The sequence below is a fragment of the Aythya marila genome (assembly GCF_965140915.1).
Source record: "Aythya marila genome assembly, chromosome: 2".
In the NCBI taxonomy this organism is placed as follows: Eukaryota; Metazoa; Chordata; class Aves; order Anseriformes; family Anatidae; genus Aythya; species Aythya marila.
The window spans coordinates 106,303,249-106,318,045 of NC_139043.1; the positions used below are offsets into that span (position 1 = coordinate 106,303,249).

Sequence of the window (14,797 nt, forward strand, 5' to 3'; positions counted from 1 at the left end):
CTTTTGAACAGAACGGTATGTCCAGCTGTACCCATCCTAATGCTTAGGTACCATCTGAGGGATAAATTCACTTGAGTCCCAAAGCAAATCTGCCTCTGGTTGCTCAAAGTCCCATCTAGCTTTGGCCTTGAACACTTCCAGGGATGGGGCACCCACAACTTCTCTGAGCAGAAGTCCATCCCCAAATGGAAACTTCATGGCTAGTGTGAGTCTATATTTGGACTGTACACGTTGAAGAATTTTAGCTACTAATCCACACTTTACAAATGTGGGAGAAAGTTGAGTCATTTAAGGTAACAGAAGTCTAGGGGAAAGATACTAAGTAAATCATTCACATTTTTAGTCATAGGATTTCTTTCCTAAATCCAAAAAGCTTTACTCCTACTTCAGAGAGCAATCTCTTTGATAAAAGCTTAAGAGACAGGAGGCTTGCTTACCCTTGGGACAAGATAGGATGCTAATTATTTGGGATGCTAATTGTTTGCACTAAAGGCTGTGTATATGTGTAGTGGGGCCATGCCTGTGTTCAAATGTGCTAGGTATTTTATTTAAGGAGCAGTATTTAGCTTTGAACAGGCACTGCATTGTTGCCTACTCAAAATAAATAGAAACAGCCACTACAGATGCACAGATATATGGTGGTAAATTATGTTGTGTTTTGAAATTGATACTTTATTCATTAGGGTGGTATCAACAGATCTACTTAGTAGTTTTGTGTTTGAGAGTGGGGCCACATTCATTTTGAAGCAGAGGAAGGCCTTAGGATGTGGTTTCATTTTTTCCATCACAAGAGGCAAGCATGGAATGATACTTCACATTAAGAAAAAGTGGAAGGTGGTCACAGGTCTTTTGGCTCTCTGGTCTAATTTCTTCTAATAAAAGGCTAGAAGTTCCTCCATGTATGTTATGTGTTCAAACGTGAATCTTCCAAGACTTCCATTTTAACCATTGTGGTAGGTAATCATGACTTTCTCAAAATGGGGAAGGTTTTTTTTGTTGGACAAGTTGAAAGGCTGGTTGGGATTTTTTGCCTCTTTTTTTTTTTTTTTCCTGGAGATTGGCCCTCTTGCTCTTCAGAACCTTTGCAGGGAGCTGAGTGAATGTAACAGCCCAAGTCTTTCAGGGAGACGCTACAGTTTCTTTCAAACCACTGTCCTCTTCACTAGAATAAAACCAAAGGAATAACCATCAGCTATTTGTTACCTGATACCATCGATGATTTTCCTGTTTTAACAAGCAATGTTAGCATGACTGGATCACTGTTACAAGCATGAGCCTTTCGAGTAGACTTCTTTCTGAGAATGATAATGGAAAACTTGCACTTCAGGGGAAATGGAACAGATTTTGCCCTGAAGTGCTCAGTCTTTTGCAGGTACTGCTGATTATTAAGAATTAGGCTAAGAAACAGGTTAATAGGTCTGCTTGGCTTCCAGTTGACTTGTGATGTAGGCAGAACAAATTATTTGACACCAAAGGAAAATGAGTTTATATTCCTCCTCGTAACAAATACGTGCATGTATTTTCATCAACGTATTACTTTAAGTTGTTCTAACAGTGTAGAAAGTGCAAACTTTTAGTAGGAAACTTTTCTTTTGTGTCCTTGGATAATGAAGACTGGAAAAGAGCAATGTTGTTAAATCACATGTAGACTTGCTTAAATGTACTGCTACCTTGGATTTTCTGGTGTCCCTTAGAATGTTATTAAGGACACTTACTGTTTGGATTGTGATCAAGTGATCAGATTTGCTTGCTTCCAATGTCTGTTCCTTATTGTGGAACCCTGGTTCCACAAACCTCCAGAAAGTTTCAAATAAGATACTTGCATTAATTAATTCTTGAAAGAACTTTATATGTTTATATATATATATGTATGTATATACACATGCACACATAAGTGATATACCTGTAGGATTTACTATAAAATTTTCAGTATTCGATATCAAGGTTTATATTTAAATAAAAAAACAATCCCCAAACATTGTGAATGTCAAAGTGTAAAAAGAGCAGAATTTCCATAATCTGAATTATAAATGCCTTATTTGAGAGTGGACAGACTTGGACCTTTCCCAACCCCTAAATACTGTGTCAAAACAACATCATGTGTTTCCCTTCTTCCCTAAGACCTGAAGAGCAAAATAATTTCGAAACTTTTGAAATCACACCTTTCTTACATTTTGTAGAGTGAGTTCTAACTACTTTTAAGCCAAAAGAAGTAAATTTCAAAGGGTCTTTTTCTGATTTATGGATAGTAAATGTTGTGGGAGGAATAAGATAGAACTTTAATAAGTCATGTAGCCTGAAAGAAGTTTTCAAATAATCTCCCTTGCCTCTCCTAAATTACCTTGCTAATGTTGTTTTTCCCACCTGTAGACCAGGATTTGGTGTTGCTTCATTCACATGTGAGTTAGGTTTGTAAAACTGCTGTTACTCAGGTCTTGGCATAGCAAGTTTAAATGCTGTATCTTTATAGAACAAAGAAACTCAAAGCAGACTTCTGCTGTACTTTTGGATAATCAACTTTTTTTTTTTTTTCTGTTTGTTTTTTAATTGAATGTGGGCTTAGGAGAGAGCTATACCTACACTGCAGATAAAGTGAAGGAATCTGTTTAGGGTGATCACCAAGGAAGTCCTTTAATGTGATTTTGGTTTTAACCTAATTTCTTGCTGTCTGAAAACTGCTGGGCTTCTTGCCATGTTGCAGAATAAGTGAACCTCTGTTAAGCTGTAGAAAATTCTACCAACAGTAGCTGCACAACAAATGCATTTTAAACACTGTAGCTTTCTTGCTTTTTTTTTTTTTGTTGTTGTTCCTGTTGATTTGCTAGCCCTTACGCTGAGCCAGTCTGCCCTAAAAGTGATTCAGAACTAGAAGTTAAACCTGCTGAGAGCTTGCTCAGATCTGAATCTCACATGGAATGGACATGGGGAGGATTCCCAGAATCAACCAAGGTATAGTTATTTACCGTCGCAAATTTTTGAACCGAATTTTGGCATATTTAAAATTGTGCACTGCAAGTGGTTTGTAAATCTGCTGCTGTTCTTCAGAATAATTCAGCTGAAGTAGGAAAGTAGCACCCCCTTGTGGCTGCCTGATAGTCGATGTTACTGAGTTCAAAAGCTGATCAGCAAAGTAATTCTTGAAAGCTTTGCAGTGATGTAAAATTTTTGAATTTCTAGATAGAAACTGACAAAAGCAACTCTGGAAACAGATTTCCTTTATTTTAGGATAAACTATAGTTTATCCTAAAGAGGAAGGGTAGCCTTAATAGATGGAATATGTTTTTTTCTAACAGGACAGCTGATGGCATAAGCCCTATCACATCGATGCTTACGCGTTTTTCTTGCTGTTGTGTCATCATGTCAAGACTTGCCAGTTTTTTTTATGGAACTTGCTAATAAGCTAGTATAAAGTTTTTCTTATAGGGAACTTTGCCAATACAGTAGGCCATGTTTTATGTTGCTAAAATACATGTTTAAATTCTTACCCAGTTTACTTGTGATCAGGGCACCAAGTTTACTGACAAAATTACCCCGAGTACAGGTTTAATGTTCAGACCAGAATAAAACAAATATGTGAAGTGAAAGGATTGACTGGAGTCTTGTTTTTCAGATAAGCAAGAAAGAAAAACTGGAACAGCCCAGAACAGCTACCATTACACCATCAGAAAAGACTCATTTTAGGGTCATCCTCAGCTCTGATGAAGTTGAAGATGATGATGTAGTGAAAGATTCTGTCTGTACGGTACTAAAACCTGAGCCAAGAACTCATCCTCTTCTTAAGCAAATGGATGTTAAAGATTCTCTTGCTTCTGCAATCATAGAACCACAGGATTCCTTAACATTAGATGCTGACCATCATTCCAGACTATTGGTAGACCCTCTACCAGAAACAAAACCAACAGCAAAAACTGACTCTCCTTCAAAAAAGAAAGGTATAAAACTGATTATTTCCTTCAGCTTGATCTACCAGATAGAGGCAGTAATGGAAAAAGCACAAATGTGCCTTTTCATTTTTTTCTTAAAACTCTTTGAAGTCTTGATTAAAACCATAATTAAATTCTTCAATTTATAAATGCTGTAAGTCTGAATCTTCCAGAATTATGTTTGTCTTTAATGCCTTTGGATCTCATTAACCTTAATTGTTAAAATTAACAGGGGTGCACAAGCGAAGTCATCATCAGGGGCCTGATGATATTTACTTGGAGGACCTAAAGGCTTTGGAACCTGAAGTTGCAGCACTCTACTTTCCCAAAAGGTAACTTTAAACTAAAATTCCATGAACCTAGGCTTATACTGCAGTTGCACTATGTAAACAACTACACGTATGATGTGTCTCTAAGAAGAGAATGGGACTTCAGGTTTCTAGGTGTTCGTGAAGAAGCTGGTCCTAATCTCATTGTGGAAATTGGTTTCTGATTTGGCAAGAAACACGATGAAAGATCATGTGAGAGTTTTACTGAGAGATTTTCATCTTTGTATAAACTGTATGTTCTGAAAATATTGTTAGCTCTAGATAAACACACATCAGTTTATTTTTTACATGCCCTGTACATTCTTTCCAGCTAGTTTTTAAATATCAAAACAGACAAAAACAATCACTTACAATCTTTGTGCAAGGATCAGTCTCAAAATTCCCTCGTTTTGTATTTTATGAAATCTAAGCCTTCTAGGTACTCTTAAAATACTCTACAAAATTCTTCCAGGACAGTCATTCTGGAAAAATACAGCCTAATAAGGAAGAAATGTCTAACTTCTGTTGACCTGTGAACTTTTCAGTTTGTGGGTCTGGGGGCAGGATTGATAGCAACAGGAGAACATAACTGTAAAAAGTTTTAGTTTTATTTTGATAGTTACTAATAATCATAATGTTAGATGTCAGTATGGTATTTTTCTTATTTAAAAGACAACCTATTGCAGTTCTTTTTCCAAACAGTGTTCTAAAAAATATAAAGCAATGTCCTTTTTCCTTCTTATTCTTATTCTACAACGTTCTGGTAAAGACTGAGGAGCATGGTATTGTTCTGTGGCTATAGCATGTAGAGGAATTTTCCTCATTTAAATCCAGTTTTGTTGCAGGCAAAAGAAATGTAATTACTTCCCAATTTAGATGGATGTTGGGAGGAGAACTGGACACTATCGATAGAGATTAATAAAGGGTTTGCGTGTATGTGTCTGATTTCTCTTTATTATTAAATTTATGTATTTATGTTGTAAAATGATGCAGGACATTAGAAAAATGCAACAGCAAGATCATTTTTGATTAATCGTACAGCTCATTCCATAATCTAAAATCTATACATCTGCTTGCAAGAGAAATAATTATGGAAAATGTGATTCTTTTTTCCTTTTTTTCCTTTTTTTTTTTCCCTTCCCTGTAGTGATTCCGATCCAGGCTTCAGGCAGTGGGCTGAGTCAGATACCCTTTCTGGTTCTCAGTCACCCCAGTCAGTAGGAAGCGCTGCTGCCGATAGTGGCACAGAGTGCATGTCTGATTCTGCTATGGACTTGCCTGATGTTACTCTCTCACTTTGTGGAGGTCTCAATGAAAACGGGGAGATTTCTAAAGGTATGTGAGAAACTAAATCATAAATGGTAGTAAAGCTCAGGCAGTTAAATGAAGTGGTGTGTGTGTGCGTGCATATATATGGTAGAAATAGAAATTATTTCTACCTTATGAAGCTTTGGCCTATAATTAGGCTTATGTTGAGAAGCATATTCCATTTTCTAAAATTCTTAAGCATTTGCCAAGCAGAGATTGTGGAATTTAGCCTGAAGTTAGTCAAGAGCACGTAGAGTCTTGAGAAATGCTTTTCTCCTTTTTCATGCTACACATTACGCGTCTGACTAGCCAGTCTTATTTCTGTTTGCAGTTCCTTGTTTACTCCACTATAAATCTTCACAAACCGTATTCTTCCTAATTGCTTGGTGTTTTCCCTTGGTGGTGTTTTTTAGCCATTGCGAGACTAATTTATTATCTTATCTCCTGTTCTACTTTTCCTATCCTAAATGTTTTTTAACCCTTAGCTTTCTTACCTGTTGATTCTTCTGTCTTTGTACTAACTTCAGTGCTAACAATGTTAACTTCAGCATTTAACTTCAGTTTTATGTATTCTGAGTAAGCTTCTAGTAGTGCATAATTTTCATCAGTGTTTTTAGTATTACTTTTTTTTTTTTAATGATCATCCCATCTCTTAAGTCATCAAGTGAAAATTGTATGAATATTATAAGGGCTCAGAACAAATCCTTCTTCTAGTTTCTTATTTCTTACTTCCTGTGACTGTTAAAGTGTTATGAGGGTTTCCTTGCTACTGAGAAGGCAGTCAGGTTCTTGACAGGTAGGCCATATTAGCATATCTTAAGTGATGCTGCAAAATTAGCAAAGACTCTGAAGTGACAAAGCATTTTCCTAGACACAGACTAATCAGACATTTTAGGATTCCGTATTACTAATTTTAATCCAAATCTGCTTCTATTGCAGAAAAGTTCATGGAACATATTATTACTTATCATGAATTTGCTGAGAACCCCGGACTCATAGACAATCCTAATTTGGTAATAAGGATTTACAACAGGTAAGTCCTCTGTATCATAAAATCAGTTCGTAGAGAACCTTATTTAAAATGTACCCTATCAAGCGAGTGCATTTCTCAGCTTCCATTTTGACTTATTTTTTGATGGATCTGCTGCTTGGTCATAAAGAAAAATGCTTAAAGCTAGATTTAGTGCAAGCTTTTAGTTCAAAATCAAAGTGAGATTTCATTTCAGCACTGATGTTGGTGTGTATATTAAAATAATTCCACTTGCAACAAACTTTAGTTGTTGGCAGGAAACACATCTTTTCATCAACAAAAGGACAGTTTGCACACTGGTATTTATTTACCTCTATTCGGGTTTTGCAATAACTTATCAATAATGTGTTTTTAAACAGGTATTATAACTGGGCGTTGGCTGCTCCAATGATTCTGAGTTTGCAAGTGTTTCAGAAAAGTTTGCCTAAGGTAAATGAGATGTATACTTCTTAAAGATTTTGCATGTAGTAATACACTTACCTTTTTATTCTGTTTTTTTCTACACAAACTTAAAAACATACCTATTTTTTCAGGCTACTGTTGAGTCTTGGGTCAAAGAAAAGATGCCAAAGAAGTCTGGAAGGTGGTGGTTCTGGCGCAAGAGAGAAAGCATGACTAAACAGGTAATCAATTTTATATTTTCCTCATCTATTAAAAGATTTTAGAAGTCCATTTGTCAAAAGTGCCTCAGAACACTTCTCATACAGCTCTGTCACTGACTGCCAGCTGGGAGTTACTCACTGTTGCAGTACCTATTGCTACTTCTGAATATTTTATCTGAAATACTACATAATTTTTCATTGCTCCTAGTTGCTTCAACAACTTATTCAGCTTTTGCACATTATTCTTCAAACCCTTTCTTCTAAGCCATAAGCTTAGTCAAGTCAAAGCTACTCTTCAGTCATTGCAATATATTTCAGGAATTTATACACAAATTAAGTAGGTGCACAGTAGATGTTATGCTGAGACACTCCATTTTAGACTGTTATCTAAACCTTGAATATGTCCTAAATCTTCCCTTTTTTAAAAACCTGATTTTTACAAGCTTAGAGATCGACTTTCCTTTAATGCTAAATTCATCATTTCAAACTAGTATTTCTCAGTTTCGGGTGCGCGGAGTGTTTTTTGTTTTTTTTTTCTTGGTAGACTGAAAAGCTTTAACAGATCACTCCTTCATAGGGAACCTTTTTGTTAAATAATTCTCAGAATGAGTGATTCTCAGACTTGATGTAGCGTATGTACTATACTGATAGCTATTTGCTTACGTATGAACTGTTGAGTTCACTTGGATCATTTTAAAATGCTTAAATATCAATGTGTTCTTTATTGTCATGTTGCTTTAGATACCAGAAGCAAAAGAGGGGAAGTCTGAGACGCAAAGAGCAAATGAACTGCCAGCAACTATAAAAGAGCAAGTTAATAGTAGGTGTGTTCCTGCCTGAAGAATATTTTGTGTACTGAATAGTCTCTCCCTCTTTCTCTCTCTCCTTCTCTCCCTCCCTCCTTCCCTGCCTCCCTCCCTCTCTCGAGGAAGAATTCAGTAGGAGTTCACTGTGGGAGAAATGTTTTCCTCTAAGCTATTGAAGAGAAGCCAGATGTGTTTGGTAAACAACTCAACAAAATTAATGTGGCAGTAAACATTGTAGCAACTACAAATACACTACAGTTATGTCCTGAATCCTATTGTTTTTACTTCTTAAATTCCAATGTAACTGACAGAACAACAAAGACATATATGGTAACCTTTAGCAATGGGCCACCACCCTATAATTTACTAGTGGGATTGTTTGAGATATCATTTGATGTTCTTTTGTATAATCATAATAGGCTTTGAATAACTTAAACCATATGCATTTTTTGTAACATGAAATAACTGAAACAATAAAATGGCATTAGTTACAGTACACAAGTTGCCCAAGATTGTAATGGGAAACTAGCAGTATTTAGCACAAAACTGTTTCAGTCTAAATATGTACACTCATATTTTCCCATGATTTCATGAAGATACTTGTAAATGTTTTTGTTTTTAAAATTTAAGAAACTGAATATACTGTGAAATTAAGATAAATTAAATGCTACTTTTAATCTTGAAATCTCTAATTAGCAGAAAAACAAATCTGAATAACCTTAAAAGGTGAGCTACTCTGCTAATTTATCACATAGTTTAAAAAAAAATATAGTGACTGTGACAGCTTTTCTTTAAAAACAGGACACTATTACTCTCTTAGTATCCCTTTTCATCTGCAGTATACTTAATTAATCAACACAGTATTAGTGACCAATTGACAATGTCTTTACTAATTTCATCATGTGTGGAGCCAGCTAGACTGTGCATAGTAATACTTAGAGCTTCATCAGTAGTAGCATGCTTTACAAGTCTTATTTGCTTATAGGCATGTACTGACTTTTTCTGGGCACAAACTAGACTTTGGACTTTGTTAATCTCTGCTATCAGGCTAGTAGTGAATCCTTGGCATAACCAGAAATTAATCTTGTGTAGGAGTCTTTCATCATTAAAGAAAGATTTTTCTGGCGCTTACAATTATTCTGTTTGATGTCATGTTAGACCTCCAGAAGATGATTCTTCTAGTGATGAAGCATCACAAGAGTTGAAGGAATCCTTGAAAATAGATTCTACAGTAGAGCATCCGACCCATGGGAACATTCCATCTTACAAGAAGTCACTTAGACTCTCTTCGGACCAAATAGTAAGTGGCATGCCTTCATTGCACATAGAATGCGTCATAGTTATACTCTTTGTTTGACTGTAGAAGTTGGATTTTTTTTCTCATTGTTACAAGGTAAGTGTAAACACATTTCACAAAGGCAAAAATGCTATTGGGTTGCTCTTTCAGCAGTAGAAAAAAGGAATGGGGAAACTTAAAATGCAATATTTAGTTTTATTTTTAAATTTAAATGAAGTATTTTCCATTGCTGGTGTGGGCAGCTGCATTATTATTTTTCCTTTTTTTAAGGATCGTGATTCTGTATTTTGATTTAAAAAAAAAAAAAAAATTGTTAAGAAAGTGACATAGTCACTTCCTGCAATTTGGATATCCTGGGATATTAACTGTACATCTAGGTTGGTGTGCTGTTTATTAGTTTCAATCTAACTTACAAGTTCCTTCTGCTGTCTAAATATATGATCTCCATCATGGAAGAATTTTGAGGAAAGCACCCACTAGGTAGAAAATACCATTGCATGCTTGGTTGTTTACACATTTACTAAACAGAGTTATTTATATATATGCTAATATATTAGCAAATAGTATTTGCTAATAACATAAGCCTATGGTAATAGCAAGAATTAAAATAGGAAGGAGTCAAACACTTTCTGTTACTGCTGTGGTCAGTGCTGCTGTAATCAGATAAAGAACTTAGAGGCAAATACATGTACCCAGTGCAAAGCAGGCTTTGCCAGTGAAATTGTGCCATTGTTAAACTATGGTTCACTTTTTTTGACGAGTTGATCAAAGCTGAAGAGGAAAATTTATAGGAGCCTTTTTCTGTGAGTTTATTTTTGATTCTAAAAATTCTATATTTCAATTTATTCTAAAGGCGAAGTTGAAACTCAGAGATGGCCCTAATGATGTTGTATTTAGTATTACAACCCAGTACCAAGGGACTTGCCGTTGTGCAGGAACAATATATCTCTGGAACTGGAATGACAAAATCATCATATCAGACATTGATGGAACAATAACCAAGTAAATATTTTTTCTTTTTTTGTATTTGATGCATTATCTTGCTTTATTGATGCTATCCTGCTTTTCAAGATCAGATAAAGAGGCTTGATTTAAGGTGACTTGACATTTTTAACAGCTGTAAGAAATATGTGTTGCTTTGATGTTGATTTGTACAGCAAACTAGAAGAGCCTTTTAAGAGACTAGTGTGACTAGCATGTGGCAACTGCCCTTTCCAGTCAGACTTCCTTCGGTTTAGCAACCATGGGTTAACTTGGAAACTGACTTGTGCTTTATGGCCTATCTAGTATTAACTAGTAGATATTAACTAGTACTATATCTAGTACTAATTCTCTTTTGAAATGGTTAGGACCTTCTGCAGAGGTATTTCTGTAAATACTCATAAATTGTTTATTCATTAGTAGTTGTCTTTAACGAACTTGTACAATTCCACCTATCTCCAATTTTCTTTTTAGGTCTGATGCTTTAGGACATATTCTCCCTCAGTTTGGCAAGGACTGGACTCATCAGGGCATTGCAAAACTCTATCATTCCATAAATGAGTGAGTATGTAATCTATGAGCAGCTAGGGCTTTCTGGAATTTGGGAATTAATGGGCAGGTAATTGAATTGCTGTTAATAATTTTGCAATTCAGTACGATGTGTTGGTCTAAATGATGGAAGGGAGCTACTTCTGTCATATACAAACAAAACTAAGTTTTTTTCCCTCAGATACTTCAATAGGAATGAAAGCCAACACTTTTACTAGTTCCTTTTTCAAATGTTTGATTCTGCATTTGAGTTCTTAAAAACTGTGTAATATCATTGTGACTATGAGAGAGAACCATAATAGAAATAGCTTCTCAAACAGTCATGCATATGTTTATCTTCACCAACTCAGGTTAATCACAAAGTCTTTACAAGCATAGCACCCTGTAAATTCAAACCTAAACAGTGCCCTCCCAATATCTAAATATTCTGTGTTTTAATGTTTGCTATCAAAGTCAAGTGAACTCTCCTTAGGATACATTTTTGTGTCCTGAAATGAACCTAATTAATAACTTGCCACTGACACAAAGGTTGGCAGCCTGGTTCAAGTTCTCTGTCACTCACTTTGCTGTGTTTCTGAAATAAGCTAACACCATCCAGCAAATCAGCAATTTTGCCATCTGCTCTCTGGGTTAGTCACCTGAATGTGCTCACCTTGTCTGCAAGAGCCATCAGAGGCAGCTCATGTGACTAGAAAAGGGGAGGAAGGAGATGGAAGATGATTTCACTGTTGTTGCAGTGGTGAGGTGTTCAGTTCAGAAGTATTGTGAACCACAGCCTTACAAATGTAGTGTGCAGTTAAGAGGAATATAGCCTTATTGTATTTATGTCCAACAACTTTATGCAGAATAAACCTGCATTGTTTCTCTTCCTTAGATTTGGTCATTTAACAAACTTTCAAACAAACCATACCAAAAAAACATGTGCGTTGATGATAGAAATAATAATTTGGTATTGAGGATAATGGGATGGCTAACTGTTAAAGCACTTCGTGATCCACTTAAAATAATCCATTTTTCTTTGGCTTAACATTTAGTAGTTTTTCTTTCCACTAAAATAAGTTTGGGGTCTTGGCAATCCATTTTTTGTGTGTGTGGTATTACATAGAGCTAAATTTTGTCTCTGGCCCCATGCAGTCTATGGAAGATAACCAGAACTTTGTTTTGTGCTCAGTGTATAATAGAAGAGTAATTTTGGGATTATTTGCCAAATTGAATCTTGTCTTTGAAAATGCACATAAACACTCAAGCCTTTTGTGTATGCAGTAACTGTGTACAAATCTGTTTAACAGATGGATCTACGAAGTCTTTAGGAAAAAAATTAGGGGCCGGATGAATGCTGGTTGTGCTTCCTTTGCTATGAGCTGCAAATTCTGGTAACAATATGGAGGAAAAATAAAAGACAGGAGATCTGGTATTCAATATTATGGAAACTGGGTGAAGCCAGTGTGACGTTTATCTAAACAGAGCTGAGTCCATCTAAATACATAATCTTAGTATTACCATCCTTGTTCTTCTTGCATTTCCTGTTTTTCAGTTTTGATTGAGTCGTTTTCAAACTATTACATGCTGTTCTGATTTAATAACAGCAGAACAGTCTTTTCACTAGGAGTTTGTGAAGCTCACTGCAGCAAGCCAGTACCTAAACTGGTGCCTCTGGATGCTGCTGGTACAGGATGCCTGTGTTGACAAAGAATATCTTCAGCAGGAAAAGGAACTAAGTTGGTATTTCTTTTCCAGAAATGGTTACAAGTTTCTATACTGTTCTGCCCGTGCCATTGGAATGGCAGATATAACTAGAGGATACCTACACTGGGTGAATGACAAAGGAACAATTCTTCCCAGGGGACCTCTCATGTTGTCCCCCAGCAGTTTATTTTCTGCATTTCATAGGTAAGCACATGGGATTTCATATATCCATTCCCTCCTCATCTCAGACCAGGAAGCGAATTAAAAAGACTTGGGATGCTGATCATTATAACTGTGTATCCAAACATTCTGCTCTCTGCTTGGCTTGCTACTGAGACTCAGTGCCCCTCTAGTGATCACTTATAGGCGATTTGCATGAATTTCACTTGAAAGAAGTATACTTTTGTTTCTACGGACATGTTAGATGTGGCTACTAAACACAAAATGCCTGTCACAGTGCAGCTTGTTTTCTGCTTTCTATGTTCTTCCAATCTGTGAGTGATTACTATTAGGTTCTGCTTTCATCAGTGCTCTGATGCAAGATAAATTTAAAAACAAACAACAAAACAAAAACAAAACAAACAAAAAAAAAAACACGACATACCACTTACTGTTAACAGTCTATCTTGCAATACTGGGAGTGTTCCGTACGTGACTGCTTACAGCTGGGTATGGAATTTAGCTGTGGCTCAGCCCAGCCAATCTTTTGAACCAGCTACAGTCTGCCTCATTTTTGATTGGAAGAGCTAATAGTGTAAAAGTATTTTTGTTCATTTTGTTGTTGTTGTTATTATTAAAATCAAATAACTGAGTCATGGCTAACAATGACAGCAGTTTCTGTTGTGGTCTCCTATTAGTCCTGCAGATTTTTTCAGAGGCAGGAATGGTAACAAGCTTATGTGTAATTGATTCAGTCTTCTGCTTTTGTTCTAGATGGTAATGTACGATAAAAGCAGTTCATAAACTGCAACCATGGGCTGTGAACTTCATCACAGTTAGTTAGCCTAGCTTAGTGAGTTTATTCACCTGTTTTTACTGTGAGTGTTGTTTTTATTCTTCTATTGTTTCTTGCATCATCCTTGGAAAAGTATTTGCCAGTATCTGTGTAACTAGCCACACTATGAACAGGAAATAATGAGAATATAAATATCAGATAAATTGGTGAAGGAGAGTACCCACTGCTTGGTCATGATTTAGAATTTGACTATTAATTTTCTATTTTAGGGAAGTCATAGAAAAGAAGCCTGAAAAATTCAAAATTGAATGTTTGAATGATATCAAGAACTTGTTTGCTCCCAGTAAACAGCCTTTCTATGCTGCTTTTGGAAACAGGCCCAATGTAAGTCTGAGACTTTCTCTTTGAAGGGTTAAAATGCATGAAGCACTTGGGAGGGAAGGGAAATAGGCTTTTCTTTTTGTGTCTGTTAAAGTTTGAATGTGGGAATGGGACACTGATATTTCTATAGATTTGGCCATGCAGATTCTTAAATAAAAACTATAGCTTTAGAATTCCTTTACAAAAAAGATTACACAGATGTATTAGTGTTCCCGGGGTCTTACTAAATACGTAACACCTTTCTATATTTTTTTCAGCAGTTACGACAGCATTATAATTTAGGGGAATTCCATACTCCTCAAGCTTGAATCTTTTTTCCTATCATAGTTCCTGTACTTTCTCTGTAGCTCAGTGCTATTGTAAGAGAGCTTGAGAGAAGGGGTATTCCGAAGAGGAATGTTGTCACAGGGAGTAGTACGAGTCGTACCGTGTGGTAGAGATTTTGTGGTGCATATTTGTGGTCCAAGGCTTGAGAACAGACTTACGGGTTGTGGGTGGGGGAGATGCTTTGTTACAACGTATGCTTGTTGTTTATTTGTTTTAAGGAGTTTTTCTATATACTGTTGGATCAGCTTTTAAATCTCTTTTCTTATTCCTTCAAGAATTTGTTCGGTATATCACATTCAATAAGAAAGTGTCAAAGCATGTGCGTTTGTTCATGCTTTTCACAGGATGTCTATGCCTACATGCAAGTGGGAGTTCCAGACTGCAGAATATTTACTGTGAATCCAAAGGGTGAACTGATCCAAGAACGGACTAAAGGAAACAAGTCTTCGTAAGAGCATTTTTATTATTTCAGTTAAAGAAGGTTCTCGGCAATGAGATTACAAAATAATTACAGTTGTGACCATGATGATTCCTTATGATCTTCTGTTGCATGTGATACATTAAAAAAAAAAAAAAAAAATGCCAGAGACTTACCACTTTGGATGCTTAACTTAAAACTTCTTGAAAAGAAAAGTAAGCTGGCA

General features: G+C 36.0%; 1 protein-coding gene across 6 annotated transcripts in view; it reads left to right on the forward strand.

Moving 5' to 3' along the window:
• Window positions 1–14,797, forward strand: part of LPIN2 (lipin 2) — a 45,988-nt gene that overhangs the window by 26,237 nt on the left and 4,954 nt on the right. For 5 of the 6 annotated variants that reach the window (XM_082755012.1, XM_082755011.1, XM_082755007.1 and 2 more), the window contains exons 6-19: window positions 2,826–2,949; window positions 3,611–3,932; window positions 4,156–4,255; window positions 5,379–5,566; window positions 6,479–6,572; window positions 6,929–6,998; window positions 7,103–7,192; window positions 7,913–7,995; window positions 9,136–9,277; window positions 10,128–10,276; window positions 10,730–10,816; window positions 12,542–12,694; window positions 13,715–13,829; window positions 14,429–14,601. In XM_082755012.1, the coding sequence (XP_082611138.1) occupies window positions 2,826–2,949; window positions 3,611–3,932; window positions 4,156–4,255; window positions 5,379–5,566; window positions 6,479–6,572; window positions 6,929–6,998; window positions 7,103–7,192; window positions 7,913–7,995; window positions 9,136–9,277; window positions 10,128–10,276; window positions 10,730–10,816; window positions 12,542–12,694; window positions 13,715–13,829; window positions 14,429–14,601 (1,890 nt within the window). The remainder of the gene's footprint in view (window positions 1–2,825; window positions 2,950–3,610; window positions 3,933–4,155; window positions 4,256–5,378; window positions 5,567–6,478; window positions 6,573–6,928; window positions 6,999–7,102; window positions 7,193–7,912; window positions 7,996–9,135; window positions 9,278–10,127; window positions 10,277–10,729; window positions 10,817–12,541; window positions 12,695–13,714; window positions 13,830–14,428; window positions 14,602–14,797) is intronic. The other variant, XM_082755008.1, reaches the window with a different exon arrangement.